Source organism: Nerophis lumbriciformis, linkage group LG04, assembly GCF_033978685.3.
Source record: "Nerophis lumbriciformis linkage group LG04, RoL_Nlum_v2.1, whole genome shotgun sequence".
Taxonomy (NCBI): domain Eukaryota; kingdom Metazoa; phylum Chordata; class Actinopteri; order Syngnathiformes; family Syngnathidae; genus Nerophis; species Nerophis lumbriciformis.
Genome location: NC_084551.2, coordinates 42282501 through 42308556, shown reverse-complemented (window position 1 = coordinate 42308556; position 26056 = coordinate 42282501). Strand labels below are relative to the sequence as shown.

The following is a 26056-nucleotide window of genomic DNA, read 5'->3' as shown; positions in this document are numbered from 1 at the left end:
GCGGCATTGGGGCAAGCAGAGAGCGAGAGCGTTGTCGTTCACTGAATGATTCATGCCGTTAATCCGCGGTGAACGAATCGTTCGCTCAGTCCCTCCCCCCGCCCCCATGATGAGTAGCTGGCTGCGTCGTTCGCCGACGTCGAGGGTTCAGTGAGTCACAGAATGCGCCACTTCCACTTCATACCGGCATGGTCGCGGCGGAGCTCAACTGAACTGAGAAAGGAACGAATCAGTTCATGAAGTGATTCGGTTCAGTACGTTCACTCAAATGATTCGTTCGTTCGAACGAATCGTTCGCGAACGACACAACATAACGTAGATAGTCAGCGACACAGTTACCGCCCCCAGCGGTCCTTCTAGCTCACGCTTGTTATCTGCTTCATGACCACCTTACCAAACATGGTTCAACTGAGTAGAGTTTGCCTCCGGAAAGTAAGTATTGCTGGGAAGACTTCATACTAAGATTCTATAGTTAGCAGCTTTTGCTAAACATTAGTAGAAGTGGTGGTCAGGGGCTGTTTGCTAGCTAGCTAGCAAACTGCATCAAGCTTGTGTAAAACAGTCAATGTAACTGCTGAATGAGTAAAGTGTTTTTGCAGGTTATTCGCCGTTTTGTATCTTTATTATTTTTAAATAAGAAAACACATCAGGCACATAAAAGCGTTAAATACTCCACAGCACCACACGCGGGGTTTCGAAGTGTTGCATAGTGAGCCTCATGTTCGCCACAGACAATGTAATTTGATACTCTCTAAAAAAAATTGTTTTCCTTTGCTAACTTAGGTTGCCTCTACACTAAGACGGCTAAGGTTATACAGGATATAATAGGCTGACCATATTCTGAAATCCCCAAAAGAGGACACATGCGTGCCAAGGCCGGTGTTGTACCGAAATCTGTTACCCATCGGAATTTGTAACTCCAGGGGGCGATATTCCCATGGCGTTTGTTTGATGGTTAAACGGCAAGCCCAAAGAGGAGGAGAAGAAGAACGCTTGCGTAAATGGCGTAAACTATCCTGCTGAAACGTCAGTTGTCAGAATTTCAGCATTAATAATAACAATGGACTCATACTATAATTGATTTCCAGAATATGTGTAATTTTTTAATGCTGAAATTCTGACAACTGACGTTTCATTCCATGATAGCTTTTAATCCGGAAAATGTATGTGTGAGAGAGAATCAACAGCTGATACAATGGACTCATACTATAATGAAAGTAAGTCATTGATTTCCAGAATATGTGTAATTTATTAATGCTGAAATTCTGACAACTGACGTTTCAGCATTAAGGATAGTTTACGCCATTTACGCAAGCGTTCTTCTTCTCCTCCTCTTTGGGCTTGCCGTTTAACCATCAAACAAACGCCATGGGAACATCGCCCCCTGGAGTTACAAATTCCAATGGGTAACAGATTTCGGTACAACACCGGGACTAGGTGAAAATTTGCCAATGATACTCGAACTTGCTGTATAAATAATATATTTATTTAAATAAAGTATTTTTTCTCCTCTGTTGACAGCAGTGTTGGTGCTAGGAATTTTCATAATGGGGTCCCGGTCCCACTTTTTTGTAAGCGTTTTGAAAACAAATGACTAATGTATGCATTATCCTGTTATATCTCACATTCTATATTGTGTTTTGGAAAACGGTTGTCATAAACGTTACCTAATTCATTAAATAAAATAATACAAAAGAAAACAAATGTGTATGCATATGTAAATGTATTCAGTTATTAACATTCATACACTTTCTTCTTTCCTTCATGGATCTGAACTTTACCGCTGCTGGTAGTTTTTTCTATGTTTTTATTTAATAAGATGGTGTATTTATTTCAGTATAAAAGTGTAAAAAGTGTTTTGCTTCGGTCATGAAATGATGATAATGGTGTGCCAGGGCATACATACATTTTATATTTAACGCTTAAATCTACATCAACTTCAGATCTACTCCTCATTTCAAAATGTTTTAGTTTTTTTATGCAGTTTTTTTGTTTGTTTGTTTTTTGCCCTTTTTTGAGGAGAAAAAACAGTTTTTTATGGCAAACACAAAACATGGAAAATTTTCCACCAAAACTATTTTTCAAAGTGGAATATTTGATGTGATCAAAACCTTTGATAGATCAATAATTCATAACATTGATTTTGATTCAATATTATGTTTTGAGCAATGACCGTTTGAAAGAAAAAAACAGCTTTATTTTATTAGTCAACATTGCAACTGTTTCTAAATTACATTTCACCTGTAAGCTTTTTTATTTCACTTTTATGTTTTTGTTTATTTTAATAGTATTTTTAGAATGTGCCGTGGGCCTTTAAAACATTAGCTGTGGGCCGCAAATGGTAAAAAAAAAAATCTGCGTCCTTTCTGATTTCAATGCGTTAAAAAGACACAAAAAGTGTGTTAACGCCAACACTGGTTGACAGTAGGGATGTCCCGATCCGATATTTGGATCGGATCGGCTGCCGATATTTGCCAAAAATTGCGTATCGGCAAGGCATGGGAAAATGCCGATCCAGATCCAGTTTTAAAAAAAACTCCGGTCCGTGTTTTCCAACGCACCTATTTAAATAATACATTCCACTTTTCTGCTGCTCCGTAATTTCCGTTCCGCATTTTCCAGCACACCTTCAACATATCCACAATTCTCACGCAGTTGCTTTTAGCTGCTGGCATTACACGACAGGCTCTTCTCACTCTTTCCTGTGTCTCCCTTTCACAGACAGCGAGCGCACCTTCTTACAGACGTCACATACTGTCACGTCACACGTCACATACGTATACGTCCTCTCCCAGCAGAGAGCGAGGTAGCGGCATGGCTAACGTTAGCTGTGATGCTAGCGCAGCCGCTAAGGTGCGCGCCTGCTCAAGCGTCCTCTGCGCACGGCAAATCTATGCCACGCACACAATCAAATAAAAAAATAAGCGCATAACAATTTTCGACACACGGACACGACAGAGACAACAGTTTTCGTCATCATTGTTCAAATATTGTGACGTCTGTCGAGACGCTTATCTCCATTCGGTGCCACACGTCCAGACTCCACACCATCAAAATGGCAAAAATGTCCACATGAACAAACACCATATGAAAAAATTAGTGATTTTTTTAGTTGTGATTTCCTTCTCTGCATGAAAGTTTAAAAGTAGCATATATTAATGCAGTATGAAGAAGAATGTTTTAATGTAGACATGCAAGCCTTGAAAGAACCTTTTGAAAATGAAGACTACATTTCCTGCAAATGGGTGCATTTCTACCCTATATTTTAACTTTAGATTTATTCTCATATCAAACTCTTTTGGCTGTCTTTTTGACACTTACATCAGGCGCCCCCCTCCACACCCTGGATTATAAATAATGTAAATAATTCAATGTGATTATCTTGTGTGATGACTGTATTATGATGATAGTATATATCTGATAGTATATATCTGTATCATGAATCAATTTAAGTGGGCCCGACTTAAACAAGTTGAAAAACGTATTGGGGTGTTACCATTTAGTGGTCAATTGTACGGAATATGTACTTCACTACTAATAAAAGTCTCAATCAATCAATCAAAACACATAGAATCTTCATACTGCTGTGATTATATGCATCAAGTGTTCATTCAAGGCTAAGGCAAAATATCGAGATATATATTGTGTATCGCAATATGGCCTTAAAATATCGCAATATTAAAAAAAGGCCATATCGCCCAGCCCTAGTTTCAATGATGCCATTTCTGTTTGTCATGTATAATTTTGTCTATTTTGTGTTTATCCTTGAATAAACAGGTCAGTTTCTTGTTACCAACCATTGTGTATTATTCAAACTCCCCTAATTCAGCTGGCTAGTTGTTATCAAGAGTACTAAAACCCTTTTCAACAAGATTCTGACAACTAAGTAGGCTAAATAACTTTAAACTTTAATACATGCTCGGATAGGCCAGTATCGGTCAGTATCGGTATCGGTCAGTATCGGTATCGGATCGGAAATGCAAAAACAATGTCGGTATCGGATCGGAAGTGCAAAAACCTGGATCGGGACATCCCTAGTTGACAGTATGACAAAATCAGTCACACTTATATTCTGTAACATTCACAGTTTTGGAAAATAATGTAGAGGTAGAAATATTCAAAATAACCTCTTGTATATAATCTAAACATAAATAATGCCTCAAAACAAGTTAATTAAATGTAAACAAAAAACAGACGAGCTCTCGCCCTGCACAGCTATTTTGTGCTTTGTAGTGTCGATATGGACTTGTAGATCTTTATTTGCCACAGATATATACGTTCCTGCTATGCACACAGAGAATTCTGCTTCCCATGTGTCACGGCCAGGACGAAAACACAGATACTTTTCCCTCAAATCATCCTGAAGTTGCATTTACGTTTCGTCTTCTCTCTTGTGTTCTGTCTGTCTCTCGACTCTCTTGCTCTCTGTCTCTGCCCCTCCCTCACGAATGTTGCTGCGTGCACACACCTTCACAGATATTATTTTTTTTAACCCCTTCTTAACCCTGGACGTACATTGAAAATACACGCAACCCTAACTCAAAATGCCAAACATTTGAGGCATTTATGAAACCCCACATGGACAGCCCCGCAAAAGAGGACATGTCCGGGGAAAAGAGGACGTATGGTCAGTCTAGGATATAACCCACCTAACCTTATCCCTGTACACACACACACACACACACACACAATGCTTTGGTTTAAGGCCCCCGCCCCTTCTCCCCCACCCGCCAGCACAACGCGACCTAGTAGGCATGCGTTGAAAATGTACGTTTGTATACAAATAAAATGCAGGAACTATAAAAGTATTTTCGCCTTTGACATACGGATTTTGAATTACTGTAATTTATTTGTATCTATTTTTGTGTAGCTGATATGCCACACTTAAAGGCCTACTGAAACCCACTACTACAGACCACGCAGTCTGATAGTTTATACATCAATGATGAAATCTCAACATTGCAACACATGCCAATACGGCCGGGTTAGCTTACTAAAGTGCGATTTTGAATTTCGGGGGAAATATCCTGCTGAAAACGTCTCGGTATGATGACGTCAGCGTGTGACGTCACGGATTGTAGAGGACATTTTGGGACAGCATGATGGCCAGCTTTTAAGTCGTCTGTTTTCATCGCAAAATTCCACAGTATTCTGGACATCTGTGTTGGTGAATCTTTTGCAATTTATTCAATGAACAATGGAGACAGCAAAGAAGAAAGCCGTAGGTGGGAAGCGGTGTATTGCGGCCGACTGCAGCAACACAAACACAGCCAGTGTTTCATTGTTTACATTCCCGGAAGATGACAGTCAAGCTTTACCATTGGCCTGTGGAGAACTGGGACAACAGAGACTCTTACCAGGAGGACTTTGAGTTGGATGCGCAGAAACGGTACCGTGGGTACGCATGCAGCTGCGGCTTCCAAACATTTGATCGCTTGCCCGTACGTGCGTGCCGCTATGTGCATGTCACGTACGTAACTTTGGGGACTTTGGGGAAATATATGTGCTGTATGAACTTTGGGGAGGTGAACGGTACTTTGGGCTGTGGGATTGAGTGTGTTGTGCAGGTGTTTGAGTTGTATTGGCGGGTTATATGGACGGGAGGTGGGAGGTGTTTGTTATGCGAGATTAATTTGTGGCATATTAAATAGGGATGTCCCGATCCAGGTTTTTGCACTTCCGATCCGATACCGATATTGTTTTTGCACTTCCGATCCGATACCGATACTGGCCTATCCGAGCATGTATTAAAGTTTAAAGTTATTTAGCCTACTTAGTTGTCAGAATCATGTTGAAAAGGGTTTTAGTACTCTTGATAACAACTAGCCAGCTGAATTAGGGGAGTTTGAATAATACACAATGGTTGGTAACAAGAAACTGACCTGTTTATTCAAGGATAAACACAAAATAGACAAAATTATACATGACAAACAGAAATGGCATCATTGAAACTAGGGCTGGGTGATATGGCCTTTTTTTAATATTGCGATATTTTAAGGCCATATTGCGATACACGATATATATCTCAATATTTTTCCTTAGCCTTGAATGAACACTTAATGCATATAATCACAGCAGTATGATGATTCTATGTGTTTTGATTGATTGATTGAGACTTTTATCAGTAGGTGGCACAGTGAAGTACATATTCCGTACAATTGACCACTAAATGGTAACACCCGAATACGTTTTTCAACTTGTTTAAGTCGGGGTCCACTTAAATTGATTCATGATACAGTTATATACTATCAGATATATACGATCATCATAATACAGTCATCACACAAGATAATCACATTGAATTATTTACAGTATTTATGATCCGGGGTGTGGAGGGGGGTGCCGGATGTAAGTGTCAAAAAGACAGCCAAAAGAGTTTGATATGAGAATAAATCTTATGTTAAAATATAGGGTAGAAATGCACCCATTTGCAGGAAATGTAGTCTTGATTTTCAAAATGTTCTTTCAAGGCTTGCATGTCTACATTAAAACATTCTTCTTCATACTGCATTAATATATGCTACTTTTAAACTTTCATGCAGAGAAGGAAACCACAACTAAAAAAATTACTATTTTTTTCATACGGTGTTGATGTGGAAATGTTTGCCTCGGCATTTTGATGGTGTGGGCGTGTGGCACCGAATGGAGATAAGCGTCTCGACAGACGTTACAATATTTGAACAATGATGACGAAAACTGTTTTCTCTGTCGTGTCCGTGTGTCGAAAATTGTTTTGCGCTTCTTTTTTTTTTTTTGATTTTGTGCGTGGCATATAATTGCTATGCGCAGAGGACGCTTAAGCAGTGCGCAATTGCACAGGCGCGTACCTTATCCTTCTTTGTGGGGACATTGTTGATTGTCACGTCATGTTCAGATGTACATTGTGGACGCCGTCTTTGCTCCACAGTAAGTCTTTGCTGTCGTCCAGCATTCTGTTTTTGTTTACTTTGTAGCCAGTTCAGTTTTAGTTTCGTTCTGCATAGCCTTCCCTAAGTTCCACTGCCTGTATAATGCATATGTTCCTTCTTGACTGCACTTAAATGTAGAGTATATGTAGAATATATTTATATTATTTATATATTTTATATATAATATAGGGCTGGGCGATATATCGATATACGCGATATATCGCGGGTTTGTCTCTGTGCGATATAGAAAATGACTATATCGTGATATCGAGTATACGTTCTCACGCAGTTGCTTTTAGCTGCGGGCATTACACTACAGGCTCTCCTCCTCTTTCCAGTCTCTCCTTCTCACAGACAGACAAGCGCACCTTCTTACACACGTCACATACTGTCACGTCATACGTCACATAGTATACGCCCTTCCCGAGCAGAGAGGTAGCAGCATGGCTAACGTTAGCTGTGGTGCGAGCGCGTATACAAGAGAAAGAAGGTGCGAATCTGGTAACAAGTGGAGGAATAATTAATTCCCAAGAAAAACAGCAGGGGGTCCATCATCTGGCGGTGGTTTGGCTTCAAGTGGGAAGATGTCGAACAGACAACCGTAATTTGTCAAGTGTGGGGCGAAAGCGTTGCTATAAAAAGTAGCATTACTGCTGTAACAAACAGTTCAGGGTGTCCCAAGTTACCGGAGTGTGTTCGGTAAGGAGGAGGAGTTTTGTCCCTCCAGAGTTGTTGCGGTAGGGCTGTGACGTAGGGTGTGTGTGGTTGTGGAAGGAGGTGTGTGATGTTGACATTAAAGAAGCGGTGGCTACCGAACCTGCTCTAATGTCTCCCGTTTATTTTATTAGATAAGTACGCTGTGTAGGCAAACCCAGGACACTCGGCTACACTGCTAATATGTAGCATCATTTGAAAAGTCACCCGCTAGACAATGAAGAGTACTTCCTCCGCACGTCAATATCGCCGTTCGGTGCCACACGTCCACACCATCAACATGCCGAGGCAAACATTTCTAGATCAACACCGTATGAAAAAAATAGTGATTTTTTTTAGTTGTGATTTCCTTCTCTGCATGAAAGTTTAAAAGTAGCATATATTAATGCAGTATGAAGAAGAATGTTTTAATGTAGACACATAGAATCATCATACTGCTGTGATTATATGCATCAAGTGTTCATTCAAGGCTAAGGCAAAATATCGAGATGTATATCGTGTATCGCGATATGGCCTTAAAGTATCGCAATATTAAAAAAAGGCAATATCGCCCAGCCCTAATATAATATATTATATATATTATATAATATTATATAATATAATATATTATATATATTATATTATTTATTATTATTCTTGTCTATTGTGAGCGAACTGTGGTGCTGAATTTCCCCCTGGGATCAATAAAGTACTTTCTATTCTGTTCTTTTCTTTTCTTAGGGGCACTCACCTTTTGTTTATTTTTGGTTTAAGTGTTAGACACCTTTTTACCTGCACACTGCCTCCTGCTGTTTCTGACACCTACAAAGCAATTAGCTACCGGCTGCCACCTACTGCTATGGAAGAGTATTACACGGCTACTCTGCCGAGCTCTAGACAGCACCAACACTCAACAACAACACATCATTTGCAGACTATAATTACTGGTTTGGAAAAAATATTTTTAACACAAATAGGTGAATTTAGATAATCTCCCACGGCACACCTGGCAGTATCTCACAGCACACTAGTGTGCCGCATCACAGTGGTTGAAAAACACTGCTCTAGTCCTTCACTCTCACTTTCCTCATCCACAAATCTTTCATCCTCGCTCAAATTAATGGGAAAATCGTCGCTTTCTTGGTCCGAATCGCTCTCGCTGCTGGTGGCCATGATTGTAAACAATGTGCAGATGTGAGGAGCTCCACAACCTGTGACGTCACGCTACTCGTCTGCTACTTCCGGTACAGGCAAGGCTTTTTTATCAGCAAAAATATGGCAATATCGCGAAATGATCAAGTATGACACAGAATGGACCTGCTATCCCCGTTTAAATAAGAAAATCGCATTTCAGTAGGCCTTTAATAAACCCCTGGAATAGATTGATTTACTAGTTTTGTGTTTTATTTGTTGCTATGTCCTCATCATAGAAAATACAATAGAAAAGGGTCACTTGCAGATAAACAAATTGGATGGAATGGATTAGATTAATATAGTGCTTTTCTAGACACTCATAGCACTTTACAGAGAACTGAGAACCCATCATTCTTTCACTCCACATTCACCTGTGGCAAGCTGCATTTGTAGCCACAGCTGCCCAGGGGTAGACTGACGAAAGTGTGGCTGCCCTCTGACCACCACCAAACATTTGTTCACATTCATACACCCTTGTGAGCAGGACTGGGGGTAAGGTGGGTGAAGTGTCTGTCCAAGGCATGGAATGGGACCCTGAAGTTGCTTGCTCCGCCATGCCACCGTCTAAGCCACAATGTCCCATAACAAACTAAAAGTTTCTTGTCTGACTGTATTTTGCAGTATGGACATTTTGTGGACAACATCCGCCTGTATGTCCGCGCAGGCACAGGTGGTATGGGTTTGCCTCGCCTTGGAGGGTACGGAGGACAGGGTGGAAATGTCTTGGTGGTCGCCACAGAGAACATGACATTGAAGAGGATCAAAGACAAGCACCCTCATAAACGGTTTCTAGCCGGCGTAGGAGCGAACAGCAGGTTTGTTAGTGACGATAGGATCTGTTGTATGCCAAACAATGGTTGTTTATTATTTGAATTGTTTGTATGTTGACAGTGTGCGTTCCCTGAAAGGTGAAAGTGGAATGGACAAAGAGATTTTGGTTCCAGTGGGTGTCACAGTCACCACAGATAAAGGCAAGATAATTGGTAGGTGGATAACTATCACAGTCAATATTATCACCAACATTAGCTTTTACATAGTTCTGCTTGATGTCAACTGCTTTTGTCGACGTAAACCAGTCCGAGGGGCGTTGACATAAAAAGGTTACACTGTAATCTGTTCCAGGGTCAAATTGTCTCATATAAAAGTAAGATTTTAACATTCGTCAAGTCAAGTGTAAAAATAAGTTAACCACATTAAAGTAAATGTCTTACCCTTTAATGTTGTGTGACAGAGGTGTTGCGAGGGAGGAAGGGTAACATTAATGAGTTGACTTCATTGCACTTTTTTTTTTTACATTTTATTTACTGTCATACGATTGTTAAAGTGTAAAAGGAAATAGGGTTAGTTTGTGTGCCCAAGAAGTGAGTCTCATCATATTAAGACAAAACACACTGTACTTTACACATTTTTCTTTTCTTTAGTCAGCCATATTGAACTGAGCAGCCATGACTGTATATTGCTTTTCTACATAATGATAACTTCCCCTTCCTGTTCTATGATTATATGTCACCTTTCCGCTTTGCCATCACTAGTACCCTTCTCTGATGGCACAAAGAAAAAGCAAAAATAATGTGGAGGTAATCCTTCTGAGTCTCATGAGACATTTTTGTGCACATTTTAGAAGCAGATTTTTTTCTCCCAAAAATTTGATGAGGTTGTACTGTATGTTGTCACATTGAGAGTTATTGTGATAACAAGTTGTCCTGCTTTTCTTCTTGAAGGAGAACTTAATGCAAAGGGGGATCGTTTGATGGTGGCCAAAGGAGGACACGGAGGTTCTTGGTCCTCTTCTTTTCTGCCCGGTAAAGGCCAGTCAAAGCAGATCAAATTAGACCTCAAACTCATCGCTGACATGGGCCTGGTTGGGTAAGTGTATGTATGTGTGTGTCTATGTCTGTGTGTGTGTGTGTGATGTAGTGAAGGACCACTACTCAAATGTGGCTTATGAACCTTCCTTTGTCACCATCAGGTTCCCAAATGCGGGCAAGTCGTCCCTGCTGACAGTTTTGTCTAATGCCACCCCTCAGATAGCCAATTACCCTTGTAAGTGCCTGTTATTAATGGATTACATTTACATAGCTGGGAGCAGGTGGGTAAAGTATATTTACGAAAAAAAAATTTTTACATTAAAGTTAATAGTTATTACATATTTTGGCTTCCTCCCACCTCCAAAGACATGCACCTGGGATAGGCTGATTGGCAACACTAAATTGGCCCTAGTGTGAATGTGAGTGTGAATGTTGTCTGTCTATCTGTGTTGGCCCTGCGATGAGGTGGCTACTTGTCCAGGATGTACCCCACCTTCCAACCGAATGCAACTAAAATAGGCTCCAGCACCCCCCGTGACCCCGAAAGGCACAAGCGGTAGAAAATAGATGGATGGATGGACATTCTATTTATTATTAGCTGAACTACTGTTCCCTCCAAGGTGTCCGTGTCCTACGCGCACGGAAAATATATGCAGTGCTTAAATTCCAAATTCAACCTAAACTCTATAGAAAAAACACAAAACATTTTATTCTGTACCATTTTGCAATGCAACTCTGCTAGTGAAAGGTGACAACAAGTGGTCACAACAGAGAAAATATTGGCAATGTCTGCCAAGACTTTTTAAGGAAGAGAAAGAGCTGTTCTGCATAAAAAAACATTTTATTGAGTAAAACTGATTGCTGTCGACCTTAACCACACCAGCACAACATCAGCAACAAAACCTACTCAGTGGCCTAGTGGTTAGAGTGTCCGTCCTGAGATCGGTAGGTTGGGAGTTCAAACCCCGGCCGAGTCATACCAAAGACTATAAAAAAAAAAATAAAAATAAAAAATAAAAAAAATGGGACCCATTACCTCCCTGCTTGGCACTCAGCATCAAGGGTTGGAATTGGGGGTTAAATCACCAAAATGATTCCCGGGCGCAGCCACCGCTGCTGCCCACTGCTCCCCTCACCTCCCAGGGGGTGATCAAGGGTGATGGGTCAAATGCAGAGAATAATTTCGCCACACCTAGTGTGTGTGTGACAATCATTGGTACTTTAACTTTAACTTTAAAACTAATCTCTAGCAAAAGTAGTCACTTTCTGCCAAAATCACACCCAACAAACAAACTATATGTCATGTTGACAGAGTCTGCTCTTTCCCTTTTATTTGGGCCAAAAGACGCACACACTTGGCTCAGTCAGTGATGCGTTCACGGCCACAAAAACAGCAGGCATTTACATTTTCCGCAAAAGTTCGCGTTTTTAAACATTTATTTTTGCGTCAAAATATCACTTGCATGTTTTTGTTAATGACATTTCTATAGAGCATGAAAGTGGGACGTGGAAACGCGATGCATTGTGGGTCTTGCTGGCGTCTGAATTGCTTATTTACATCATTATTGTAATGGTTGTGATGATCGCTTCATGGACGAAAATGATTTTGTGAGATTTGTCTCATTTCCAGTCTGAAAGCAAACCCAAGGAACTCAAGTTAGTGAGCTAATAAAGGGACGGCAAATATTCTGGATAGCAGCCATGATAAGATCAAACATCACTTTTAACGCCATCACATGTTGGTGTGTTCACAGCATTTTCAGACTGCTACATTTTAATAAAAAAAAAGGTTTTATGTTTCACATGAATCCAGATACCATTTTTTTATTTCATAGCAGGAATAATTGTTTGTTATACAGACAAACAATATAATGGAAACATTTAAATCGACAGCAAAAAATTATTCATTTAAACAGCAGACGTTTGTATGCAAACTACTATAACATGACTTTTTTTTTGGAACAATTTAACAAACACTTCAATGTTATCGCTATCTCAGAAACATTGATGAATGCTAAAAAAGGAATGGATTTTGATCTGGAAGGATATGAACTCAATTATTTTAACAGAACCAACAAGAACGGAGGGGGAGTAGCTGTGTATGTGATTAAGAACTTGAACTACAAAGTGGTAAAAAAAAAATATGTCATTACCTATTGATAAGATCTTAGAATGTACAGTATAAACATTGAAATATGTCATTAAAAAAGCAAAACTTCCTGTTCAGTTGTGTATGTATAGATCACCAAAGTCAAATATTGATACGTTTAAACCTGGATTAATGTAACTTTTACTGAAATCAGTCAAAAAATAAGTTTCTTATGTGGAGACTTCAACATTGACCTCTTAAACCGTAACAAACAAAAGTCCATACATGACTGTATTGACACAAAATATAGCCTATGTTTATATCCTAAAATCACAAAGCAAAGCAAAAATTCAGGACATAATATTTTTACTAATGATTTTGATGATAATACCACAAGTGGTATGCTCGCACAACACTTAAAATCTTTATTATAGCTGTATGTGGAATTAACATCAGTGATCATCTGTCAGTTTTCATTATCTATGACGGAAAGTACAAGAAGAGGAACATTGAAAACAAAAAGACATTTTGAAAAATACGCACAGAACAAACAAAGTTTTTAAGAATGATCTGAGAGATCAAAGTTAGGACATTGTATACAGTGAAAATGATGTAGATGATGCATATTGTATTTTTTTTTATACTTTTTAGATGCTTTATGACAAGCACTGTCCATTGAAACAACTTAGTAAGAAGCAAAAGAAAAACAATCAACCATGGAGGACAAAAGGACTGAAAAATGCTTGCAACAAGAAAAATACCTTATATAGAACATTTATAATACAAAGATCTACAGAAGCAGAAAACGAGTACAAAATGTATAAGAACAAGCTAACTGGCATACTACGAACACGGAAGAAAGAATATTACAATTATTGGACCAGAACAAAAACAATATGAGAGGAACACGGGGCATCCTAAATAGCATTGTTAAAAAGTGTGGAAATGTAAAAAATGACGAGACGAATAAAGTAGTCGAAAGCTTCAAAAAGTAGTTTGTGAACATTGGATCAATTCTGGAGGAAAACATTCCATATCCCGAGTCAGTTGAATAATTTAATGACACTACAAACAGAAATCCCCACTCGATGTTCCTCGTAGGTGTGACAAAAGAGGAAATAATCAATATTGTGAAAAAATGTAAATCCAAGATCTCAATTGTTATTTGTAACGGAATTGATATGGAAACAAAAAAAAAGGTTATTGAAGCGATTTCAGAACCTTTAATATATATCAGCAACCTATAATTTCAAACAGGCAAATTCCCAGATAAAATGAAAATAGCAAAAGTTGTACCAATTTGTAAGACTGGAGACAAATACCACTTTACAAACTACAGACCTGTTTCTCTACTTCCAAAAGTTTAAAAAAATATTGAAAAACTGTTTAACAACAGATTGAACAGTTCATAAATAAAAATGAAAAACTCACAGACAACCAATACAGGTACAGAGCCAACATTTCAACATCAATGGCATTAATCAAAATAATGAAAGAGATTATCAATGCAATAGATAGCAAAAAATGTGCTGCTGTAGTCGTTATGGATTTAACAAAAACATTTGACACAATCACAATTGAACTACTTAACCGACAGGAAGCAATACGTGAAGATAGGTGAACACATGTCAACAAGAGCTGAAAATATCTTGTGGCGTACCTCAGGGATCAACACTGGGACCAAAATTGTTTAATATGTATACAAACGATATTTATAAAGTTACAAAGGACTTAAAGTTAGTGTTATTTGCAGATGATAAAACTGAGTTTTGTTCAAGAGAGAACACAGACGCTAATACAAATAAAAACAGAAGTAACGAACAAATTCAAAAGATGGTTTGACAAAAACAGACTATCTAGGAATCTCAGTAAATCTAAAATAATGCTATTCGGTAACACTAGAGGGGAAAGTCAAACACAAATACAAATAGACGGTATACACATTGAAAGGATTAAAAAAAAACATTTTTGGTGTAATAAACTGGAAACCTCATGTAAAAAATATACAACATAAAGTAGCAAGATACATGTCAATAATGAATAAAGCAAAATATGTTCTCGACAAAAAATCACTTCATATTCTCTACTGCTCGGTAGTGTTTCCATATGTGAGTTATTTTGTAGAAATATAAGGAAAAAACTACAAATGTGTGCTTCATTCACTAACGGTGTTACAAAAAAGATCAATTAGAATAATACATAATGTTGGATATAGAGAACATACAAACCCTTTATTTATTGAATCAAAAATATTGAAATTCGTCGACTTCTTGCATTTGCAAACAGCTAAAATTATGTGCAAAGCAAACCATAACTTGCTACCCAGGAATGTTCAACAATTCGTCTCAACAGAATAGGAGAAATATAACCTTAGAGGAGAATATAATTTTAAACATTTGTATGCACGTACAACACTTAAAATCTTTATTATATCTGTATGTGGAATTAAATTATGGAATGGATTAAGCAAAGAAATCAAACAAAGCACCAATATGATTCCATTTGAGACTGTTCAAAATACTAGTGTTCACAAAGTACAAAGAAGAACAATTATAATGAAGATCTTGAAACTTTTTTTTTAGATAATGATTATGTATTTAATATTTGTTTAGACTTAGACTTCCTTTTTATTGTCATTCAATTTTGAACTTTACAGCACAGATAAGAACGAAATTTCGTTACATAAGCTCATGGTAGTGCAGGATAAAAAAGCAATAAGGTGCATATATAAATAAATATATATATATATATATATATATATATATATATAAATAAATAGATAGATTACTGTACAGATAAATATATTGCACTTTTTCACATGCGTCCACGTTTTTGGATGTATGTTATATTGTCTTTTTTATTCCAGCGAGTTAATCCATTTTGGGGGGAGTTGAGGGGATCATTTAATTATGATGCGTTCAAGAGTCTTACGGCCTGAGGGAAGAAGCTGTTACGGAACCTGGAGGTTCTGCTTCGGAGGCTGCGGAACCTCTTTCTAGAGTCCAGCAGTGAAAACAGTCCTTGGTGTGGGTGGGAGGAGTCTTTGCAGATTTTCTGAGCCCTGGTCAGGCAGCGGCTTTTTGCGATCTCCTGAATAGGAGGAAGAGGAGTCCTGATGATCTTTTCCGCCGTCCTCACCATTCTCTGGAGAGACTTCCAGTCTGAGGCATTGCAGGCTCCAGTCCAGACAGAGATGCTGTTGGTCAGCAGGCTCTCTAGTGCCTCTGTAGAATGTGGTGAGAATGGGGGGAGGGAGCTGTGCTCTTTTCATCCGACGCAAAAAGTGCATGCGCTGCTGAGCTCTTTTTACAAGAGCTTGGTGTGTAGGGACCAGGTTATATTGTCAGTTATTTGCACCCCCAGGAACTTGGTGCTGCTTACTATCTCCACCGCTGTGCCGTTGATGTAGAGTGGAGCGTGGCTGGACTGGTGCTTCCTGAAGTCAACGATGATCTCCTTGGTGTTGTTGACATTCAGGACCAGGTTGTTGGTTCTGCACCAGTCAACCAGATGTTTCACCTCCTCCCTGTAGTCCATGTCGTTGTTGTCACGGATGAGGCCCACTACTGTCGTGTCGTCTGCATACTTCACAATGTGGTTGGTAGTGGACCTGGCGCAGCAGCCATGAGTCATCAACGTGAACAGCAGTGGACTCAGGACGCAGCCCTGGGGGGAGCCGGTGCTCAGGGAGATGGCACTGGAGGTGTTGTTGCCCACTCTCACAGATTGGGGTCTGTCTGTGAGGAAGTCAAGCAGCCAGTTGCAAAGGGGGTACTGAATCCAAGGGGGGCCAGTTTGCTCACCAAGTGCTGCGGGATGATGGTGTTGAATGCTGAGCTGAAGTCCAGGAACAACATCTGCACGTGTGTGTCCTTTCCTTCCAGATGTTCTAAGCTGAGGTGGAGTGCAGAGGAGATGGCGTCCTCTGTGGAGCGGTTAGGGCGATAAGCAAACTGGTATGGGTCGAATGTGGTGGGAAGTCTGGAGACATTATATTTCTTTACCAGCCTCTCGAAACACTTCATTATGATAGGGGTGAGTGCAACGGGGCGGTAATCATTGAGGGAGGAGATTGTGGGTTTTTTTGGCACTGGAATGATTGTGGCCATCTTAAAACATGATGGGACCACAGCCTGGGTCAGCGAGATGTTAAAGATGTCTGTAAGAACCCCAGCCAGCTGGTCTGCACATCCCTTAAGCACCTTGCCCGGAATGTCATCAGGTCCCGGTGCTTTCCGGGGGTTCACTCTCCTCAGGGTTTTCCGGACATCCGCTATATCCAGGTTGAGCAGCTGCTCATCAGGGCGAGGGATGGATTTTCTCGCCGGAGTGGTGTTAAGTGCCTCAAACCTTGCAAAGTAGTTGTTAAGGTCATCTAGGAAGCTGATACTGTTGTCACAGGGACAGGGCGCAGCTTTATAGTGCGTGATAACATGTATGCCCTGCCACATTCGTCTAGTGTTTGTAGGGTTCTCGAAGAAGTCCTGCACTTTCTGACTGTGAGCACGCTTTGCAACCTTAATGGCATGGTTCAGGTTAGCTCTGGCATATTTTAATGCCACCATGGCCAGAGGTGGGTAGTAACGCGCTACATTTACTCCGTTACATCTACTTGAGTAACTTTTGGGATAAATTGTACTTCTAAGAGTAGTTTTAATGCAACATACTTTTACTTTTACTTAAGTATATTTATAGAGAAGGAACGCTACTTTTACTCCGCTACTTTTATCTACATTCAGCTCGCTACTCGCTACTAATTTTTATCGATCTGTTAATGCACGCTTTGTTTGTTTTGGTCTGTCAGACAGACCTTCAAAGTGCCTGCCTTACTGGTGACGTTTCACTTCGTTCCACCAATCAGATGCAGTCACTGGTGACGTTGGACCAATCAAACAGAGCCAGGTGGTCACATGACCTGACTTAAACAAGTTGAAAAACGTATTGGGGTGTTACCATTTAGTGGTCAATTGTACGGAATATGTACTGTACTGTGCAATCTACTAATACAAGTTTCAATCAATCAATCAAAAGTGTGAGGGGAAAAAAGATACTTGTTTTATTTCAACCGTACTGTCAAAAGCCTCAAGACTGACCGCACATGAGGACGTTCCTGTCTTCACAATAAAAGTGCCGCGCCATCGCGCCTGCGCTTTCAAAACAAGAGTCTCCGAAAGCCAGCGCAAACAAGCTAGCAAGCTACGGAGTTTGACGCCAATATATTTCTTGTAAAGTGTATAAAGACGAATATGGAAGCTGGACAAATAGGATGCCAAAAACCCACCACTTTCATGTGGTATTAGACAGAAAGGAGGAACTTTTCTTCTCCTCCATTTGAAAACGTGGACGCTATCATCACTACTGTCTGATTACAATCAATGCAAGTCATCACAATCAGGTAATACACCAACTTATATTCTAGTCTTCATTAAAGAAAGGAATCTATATGTTAAACATGCATGTATATTCATTAAAACACCTTTAACATGTAAACAAAAACAGCAAAATAAATACTTATAAATTATATACTGTATATATCAATGTATATGTATGTATGTATGTATATATATATATATATATATATATATATATATGATATGAGTGTGTATGTTACTCATCAGTTACTCAGTACTTGAGTAGTTTTTTCACAACATACTTTTTACTTTTACTCAAGTAAATATTTGGGTGACTACTCCTTACTTTTACTTGAGTAATAAATCTCTAAAGTAACAGTACTCTTACTTGAGTACAATTTCTGGCTACTCTACCCACCTCTGACCATGGCATAACTTGAAAGCCTTGTTCCGAGCCTTCAGCATTGCACGTACCTCACTGTTCATCCATGGTTTCTTGTTGGCCCGTGTGGGGATGTTCTTGATCACACTGACATCCTCCATGCACTTCTGAATGTATGCGGACACAGACTCTGCATACTCCTCCACACATGTGTGGTGATTTTCGGTGGCGGCTGCTTTGAACATGTCCCAGTCTGTGGTTTCGAAGCAGTCTTGTAATGCTGACATTGCTCCCTCTGGCCAGGTCCTCATCTGCTTCACTGTAGCTTGCTTCCTGATCAGCAGGGGCTTGTATGCAGGAATTAGCATCACAGATAGATGGTCTGAGGAGCCGAGGTGGGGGCGTGGTGCAGCTTTATACGCCTGTTTAATATTACTAAAAACCAAGTCCAGCTTGCTTCCACACCTGGTTGCAAAATTCACATATTGATGGAAATGAGGGAAAACTGTTTTCATGTTAGCTTGATTAAAATCCCCTGCCACGATGAAAACTCCCTCTGGATGTGTAGTTTGCAGTTCATTGAGGGAGCCGTACAAAGCATTCAAAGCTTCTTTGGTGTTAGCACTGGGGGGAATGTACACTACTGTGAAGATCATAGCACTGAATTCCCTGGGTAAATAAAATGGCCTGCATTTTAAAGTTAATAGTTCAACATCAGGAGAGCAGTGACGTGATACTATCTTCCCATTATTGCACCAGTTATTATTGACGTATATGCAAATACCACCACCTCGGGATTTACCAGTGAGAGATTTGCTTCTGTCCGACCGAAACATAGTTAGCCCCTCGATGCTAACTGCCTCGTCCGGAACGGTTGGTTTCAGCCACGTTTCTGTGAGAAATATGGCGCAACAGTCTCTCATCTCGCGTCTTGCATTTAAATCCAGCTTCAGGTAGTCCAGTTTGTTCTCCAGGGAACGGACGTTTGAAAGCAGGATGGAAGGAAGCAGCGTTCTGTGGGGATTAGCCTTTAGCTTTGTTGTTAGCCCCGCTCGGCATCCCCGCTTCTGCTTCCGATCACATCGCTTACGTGTCTTCCGTTGACGGTCCCTGCTGGTACTTGACTCCGCTGCTTCAAAGGCCGCTGGATGTAGCCGGCGAAGTATTCCCATGCTAGCGAGGAGGTCCAACGTACACGCATCTTTCAGTCCAAAACGGCCCAATCTATCCACATCCAGAATTGTGACCACGGAGTGTCCACGCTGTAAGCCAGCCATGAAATTTAAATAATTGTCCGGTATTTTTACCAAATTGTTCTATTTCTACCATGAGCGTCTGCAAGCCGCAGCCCGTCAGGGCGCCGCCATCTTTTACTTAATTATGGTATATTATTTATTTATTCAGTGTTCTGTTACAAACAGAGAACAAGGAAATGGGATAAAATTGTTATGATAGGAAAAGGGGTATGATTAAATAAGATCTGCTTCTTCCTACTCCTTTTCAGACGAGCTGTAATGAAACAACTGGAAATATGTGATGCATCACATTGTATCTTATGCATGTTCGAAATAAACTGAAACTGAAACATGTAACTTTTTGTAGGCTGTTAGCGCTAACATTAGCTAGCTGCTGGTGACAAAAGCATGAAGTATTTTGGAAAAAATCAATGTCCCTATTTTTAGATCAATAACTGAGAATACCTCACATTAATGCAGTGTATTAGACTTAAAATATATTTAGTATGAAACAAATTTCTCCAGGAGACACGTGTGGCTTTATGTGACAAGTCCTGTTTACCTCTGAAATTACGAAAACATTTTTCCTTTAGAAAGAAAATTCACCCACTCAAAAATGGTTTGTCCGTAAGCCTTTACCCTCTTAGCATTGCTAAATTCCTCGCCTGTATAAAAATTTACTCTGTTGACGAGATACAGGACTAGTTTGGCAACTTACATAAATCTCTTGTCGATTGGACGTGTTCACATGCATTAATTCCACCAATTTTACTAATATTTTCAAGGTAGCGAGCCTTTAAAACAGGGTCCAGTTTGTCTCGGTATACTTGCTTAACTCTTTTCTTCCACATAATAGCTTAAAGCTTCATAATATAACCTTAGGAAGGTTATCTGAGTTCTTTGCATGCAGGTCATAGAATTTTACATTACGTTTTCAATGTGCTAACTCGTGCTTACTCACATTTTGGCAAAACGAACGGGCACTATACACCCTTACCCCCCAATCTGATGTGTGCTTATTTTAGTTGCATGTTTTAACATTTTTAATTTATGGATATTTCTCATGAAATGTGGTTACAAGATTACATAAATGCTAATTAAATCTATGTAATTATGTGTAAATCAACATTAAACTGCTTCAAGTTGTTGTTCAGATTAAATAAAATGACAAAACTTTTCTTCTACATATAAAAAGTGCAACATTAAACAGTTTCAAGTCAACTCAGCCTCAGATTAACACCCCCCCCCCCCCCCCCCCCCACTGGCTAACTTGGCAGTAAGAGGTGGGAGCTGTTTGCTCGTCTTTATCTTTGTTGGAGCGATGTTCACTTGGGGGTGGTGACGCTTCAAATGGGTTAGCATGTTTGACGTGTTGTCAGAAGTAAGGCTGAAACGACGCGTCGACATAGTCGACGTCATCGGTTACGTAAATACGTTGACGCCGTTTTTGTGCGTCGACGCGTCGCATATTTACGCCACACTACTGTCATGGTGAAGCGCAAAGCAGACGATGCGAGCGGTGCGAGTGAGGGGAAAAAAGCACGCCAAAAGTCGTCAAAAGTGTGGGAGTATTTCAATAAACGGCCTAATAATGTTGTAGCGGCGAACAGCTGTCTCGTCAGCTGACGCGCGAGCTCGCAACCGTGGCTGCTTAGCAACCAGCCAAACCCCACTTAATAAAATTATATTTTATCTTCGAGCACATCCGCATCCCTATTCACCTCGGCAACCCCAGGAAATGTATATCATTCAGCATTATTTCGGCCAGTCGGCTTATATGATCAGAGCCGATCAGTTTACGTTCACGCGCAGGTATAACGCGGCGCGCTCCCGTCTCATCTGCTGGTGCGCGATCCCGGTAATTAGACCGCTGTGTCAAATCAAGGGGTACAAAAGACGCCAGCGCAGAGTGGAAAAAGGTTTAGTTCATTACAGATAACCCAGAGTTGTGCCAAAAGTGTACCAAAACCAAAAGCTGAACGGACAGCCGGTAAGATCGCACTTTATTTCTCTTTGTGGGTGTGGCGCACCTGTTGCGCTGGTGAGATGGGGGGTGCGGGGGAGTTGTGTGCATGTAGCGTGCTTAGTCTGGAGGCTAAATACACACGGTGTTTTGTGTAACTGTTGTTTAGTAAGGAAGTGTTGATATTCTTTGCTTAGTTTGATAAATGTTGGAGCAGTTTGCTTCATCAGGAGGGTGAAGTCGCTCAACTTAAAGTGTTGGATTTAACTGTGTTGGATCATTGGCTGCTGGTGAGGGCATACAAAAAGGGGCATTTTTCTACCAGTAGACAGCGTTTAAGATTGAGTGTTTCACTGCTAAATTAATAATATATTGATAATAATATATTTATATTGAATATGGATTTTAAATATGTCTCTAAATAGGTGGTTAATTGGTTAGGTATTTATGTATTTGCATATTGTGTTTTCTGCTGCATTTATCTATTGTGTTTCTGGGTTTAAATGTATTTTATATGTATCTTGGTGCATTTATGTTGAGACAATTTATTCAAAATCTGTTTTAACTTAAAGGGAAAAGATGTGTCCATTTTCTTGCACTTGTTTAATGGTTAAGAGTTTGTTAGCCTAATTAATAATTGTAAATTATGGGATTGATAATTGATTGATTTTTTTACAGTATGTTAATCTTGTGGTGTTTTGTCCTTAAAGGTTTTTCACCTACTAAAGAAGCTAAAGGCTACTAAAGACAGCTAAAGAAACTAAAGTCTACTAACACTGCTAAAGACTGCTAAAAAGACTAAAGAAGAAAAAAGAAGCAGTTTCTTCGTTGGAAAAACTGTTGCAAACTAAAGGAAAATTAAAGGAAAAAGTAACTACGGTCTGGTCTTTTGAGTGAAATCCAGAAGCCACATTCAGCATTGGTACATCCCTTCAAGTGTGGGATAAGCACAGCGAAAAAAGCAAAACACTTGACAGGTGTTGTATGCACACTGTGTCGAGCGAAAATGGCCTATCATAGCAGCACAACAGCTATGAACGAACATTTGAAAAGAAAACACCCGACAGCGTTCTTGCCATCACCATCAACTAGTCAATCGTCCGCGTGCGTATACGTTGTCATCATTACACAAAAACATGAATGTGTCATTTGTATCTGCGTTGTAAATTCATAAACTAAAACACTGTTTCGCTCTGAGAGGTGCGTTTGGCGTGCCTGTTCAGTGTTTACAAAGACTCGGTCCTCTTTAACGCTAACGTTAATTAGTTGTGCAAATACCTTTTACAACATTAACAGTTACATATACTATGTACAAACGAACAATTAACTTTCACTTTAATCATACTATCATTGTGTTATTAAGCAAAATAAGCAATACTTTTACTTTTGCTGAAATGTTTACACTGTTACAGAATATTTCGTTTTGCACTTTTTTGTATTGGATGTTTATCTTTATTTTTACACATTTTAAAGCAAAATAAGCAATACTTTTACTTTTGAAATGCTTATACTATTGCAGAATATTAAGATTTGCACTGGATGTTTACTTTTATATTTGCACATTAAAAAGCAAATAAGCTACTTTTAATTTTATTAAATGTTAAAAGTTTTAAATGTTTACATTGTTACAGAATATTTTGTCATGTTGTTGTCAATGTTGACTGAGTGGCCATACTTTTTTTTTTGTAAATAAAAGTCATGCCTTTTGAAAAAACTGGCTTACATTTATTTTTTCATCTTCATTTTAAATAAAAAAAATAATCGGTAAAAGGAAAAATAATCTATAGATTAATCAAAAAAAAATTCTTTAGATTAACCGATTAATCAAAAAAAATAATCTATAGATTAATCGATAGAAAAATAATCGTTAGCTGCAGCCTTAGTCAGAAGCATACCCTACCGCTGCTGAACAATGTCGGCAAACCTCCGTCCTCCATTGTTGTATCGCACCGTGCAGCCGAAGTGTTCCCAAACGGGAGATCTTAACGAGGCAAGAGGGTCTTCCAGCTCTGGCTTTTACATGTTGTAGTAGCCCGGTCGTTGCTAGCATGCCGTGTGTTGTGCCTCTGTATGCATTGTGTACACAACGTGCGCTACGCTACTTAATATGTCCGTGTGGAAACTCGTTCGGTACACCTTTGAATCGAAGCGGAACCCCCGTGCCGAAACGGTTCGATACAAATACACGTACAGTTACACCCCTATTGTTTGTTTATATATATATATATATATATATATATATATATATATATATATACCGGTATATATATTTATTTTTATTATTACATATTTTCTACATTACACTTTTTATGTAATTTTTTTATATTAAACTTGTTATATGTATGTTATTGAATATGTTTTCTTTATATTTATAAGTTATTACATATTTTACATTTGTATTTTTCAGTTATTTCAAAAGTATTCATGAATTTTATTTTTAGTTATGACATATTTTTGACATGTTTCCTTGCTATTACATATTTTTTGCATCACGTGGTCAACCACTTTTATTTTGATAGCCACGAAAAATGGGTCTGTTTATGTGTCATCACTTTAATAAGCAGTGTGAAAAACAAAAATAACACAAGTACTGTTAAGTTGCACTGTACTAAAATGTACACAAAGTGACTTCCTGTTCACTGCAAAGTAAGCTTTAAAAATCACCATTGTGTTTCCGGTATGTCTCTTGACCAAGTCACAAGTAAATGAGAGGCAATGAATAGTTTTGTTTGTGTATATAACCGCTTAATAAACAGGTGCTACGTATTAGTTATTATGACTTACTGCATGTTTTGCTTCACAGTTGTGATTATTATTTTTATTTTGCAGTCACAACGTTGCAGCCTGAGATTGGTAAATTATTATATGATGACCACAAGCAGGTATGAAAATCTGAAAACTGTCTTAATTGGTGCACTTATGTATTGTGTATTCATACTTGGGTTTGAGTGCATAAGTGCATTCATTTTGAGAAGTACACTGTCAGTACTGCATCATGTATTGGTGTGTTTATGCTTGCTTTTTCTTCATGTAGATCTCAGTCGCGGACCTCCCAGGTTTGATTGAAGGTGCACACATGAACAAAGGAATGGGACACAAGTTCCTTAAGCATGTGGAGAGAACCAAGCACCTTCTCTTTGTGGTTTGTATAACAACAACATTGATAATTCAACTTTTTAGTTATGTTTACAAACACCTTTTTAGTTGATGATTTCATAGTCCATTCCAGGGTCAACCTTTTGATGATTGTGGAAACCTTTGTTAAATTTAAGGAACTTTTTGATATTGTGTAACTTACAAAAGGTGTAAATTAGTCTTTAATGATAAATGTATATAATTTTCCATCATTCTTGTCACATAATTGTAAAAAGAAAGAAGTTAACCACTGTAAAAAAATAAGTGTATCTTCCTTTTGTAATTATTTTCTTAAAGAGGCTGTTTGCAACTTAACAAAATAACAAAAGCTTATGTCACCAATAGTGGTTTAACAGAACACATACCGTATTTTTCGGACTATAAGTCGCACCGGCCGAAAATGCATAATAAAGAAGGAAAAAAATCATATATAAGTCGCACTGGAGTATAAGTCGCATTTTTGGGGGAAATTTATTTGATAAAACCCAACACCAAGAATAGACATTTGAAAGGCAATTTAAAATAAATAAAGAATAGTGAACAACAGGCTGAATAAGTGTATGTTATGACACATAAATAACCAACTGAGAACGTGCCTGGTATGTTAAAGGCCTACTGAAACCCACTACTGCCGACCACGCAGTCTGATAGTTTATATATCAATGATGAAATCTTAACATTGCAACACATGCCAATACGGCCGTGTTAACTTATAAAGTGCAATTTTAAATTTCACGGGAAACTTCTGGTTGAAAACGTCTATGTATGATGACGTATGCACGTGACGTCAATAGTTGAAACAGACGTTTTGGAATAGGTCGGTCGCCAGCTTAAATCGCTAAATTCCACAGTATTCTGGACATCTGTGTTGGTGAATCTTTTGTAATTTGTTTAATGAACAATGGAGACTGCAAAGAACAAACCTGTAGGTGCGATTGGTGTATTAGCGTCTGGCTACAGCAACACAACCAGGAGGACTTTGACTTGGATAGCAGACGCACTATCCGACGCGAGCCGCCGACCGCATCGATGATCGGGTGAAGTCCTTCGTCGCTCCATCAATCGCTGGAACGCAGGTGAGCTTCGGTGTTGATGAGCAGATGAGAGCTGGCGTAGGTGGAGAGCTAATGTTTTTAGCATAGCTCTGTCGAGGTCTGTAGCTAAGTTAGCTTCAATGTTAGCAACAGCATTGTTAAGCTTTGCCAGGCTAGAAAGCATTAACCGTGTAGTTACAGGTCCATGGTTTAATAGTATTGTTGATTTTATGTCTATCCTTCCAGTCAGGGGTTTATTTATTT

The 26056-nt window shown here is 39.2% G+C and overlaps 1 protein-coding gene across 1 annotated transcript in view; it reads left to right on the top strand.

The window, feature by feature from the left end:
- Positions 1–314: 314 nt before the first annotated feature.
- gtpbp10 (GTP-binding protein 10 (putative)) overlaps positions 315–26056 on the top strand; it is a 36890-nt gene continuing 11148 nt past the window's right edge. The window contains exons 1-7 of the mRNA XM_061955853.1: positions 315–432; positions 9417–9610; positions 9687–9778; positions 10517–10661; positions 10765–10838; positions 24453–24505; positions 24658–24765. Of these exons, the coding sequence (XP_061811837.1) occupies positions 382–432; positions 9417–9610; positions 9687–9778; positions 10517–10661; positions 10765–10838; positions 24453–24505; positions 24658–24765 (717 nt within the window). The 5' untranslated portion in view covers positions 315–381. The remainder of the gene's footprint in view (positions 433–9416; positions 9611–9686; positions 9779–10516; positions 10662–10764; positions 10839–24452; positions 24506–24657; positions 24766–26056) is intronic.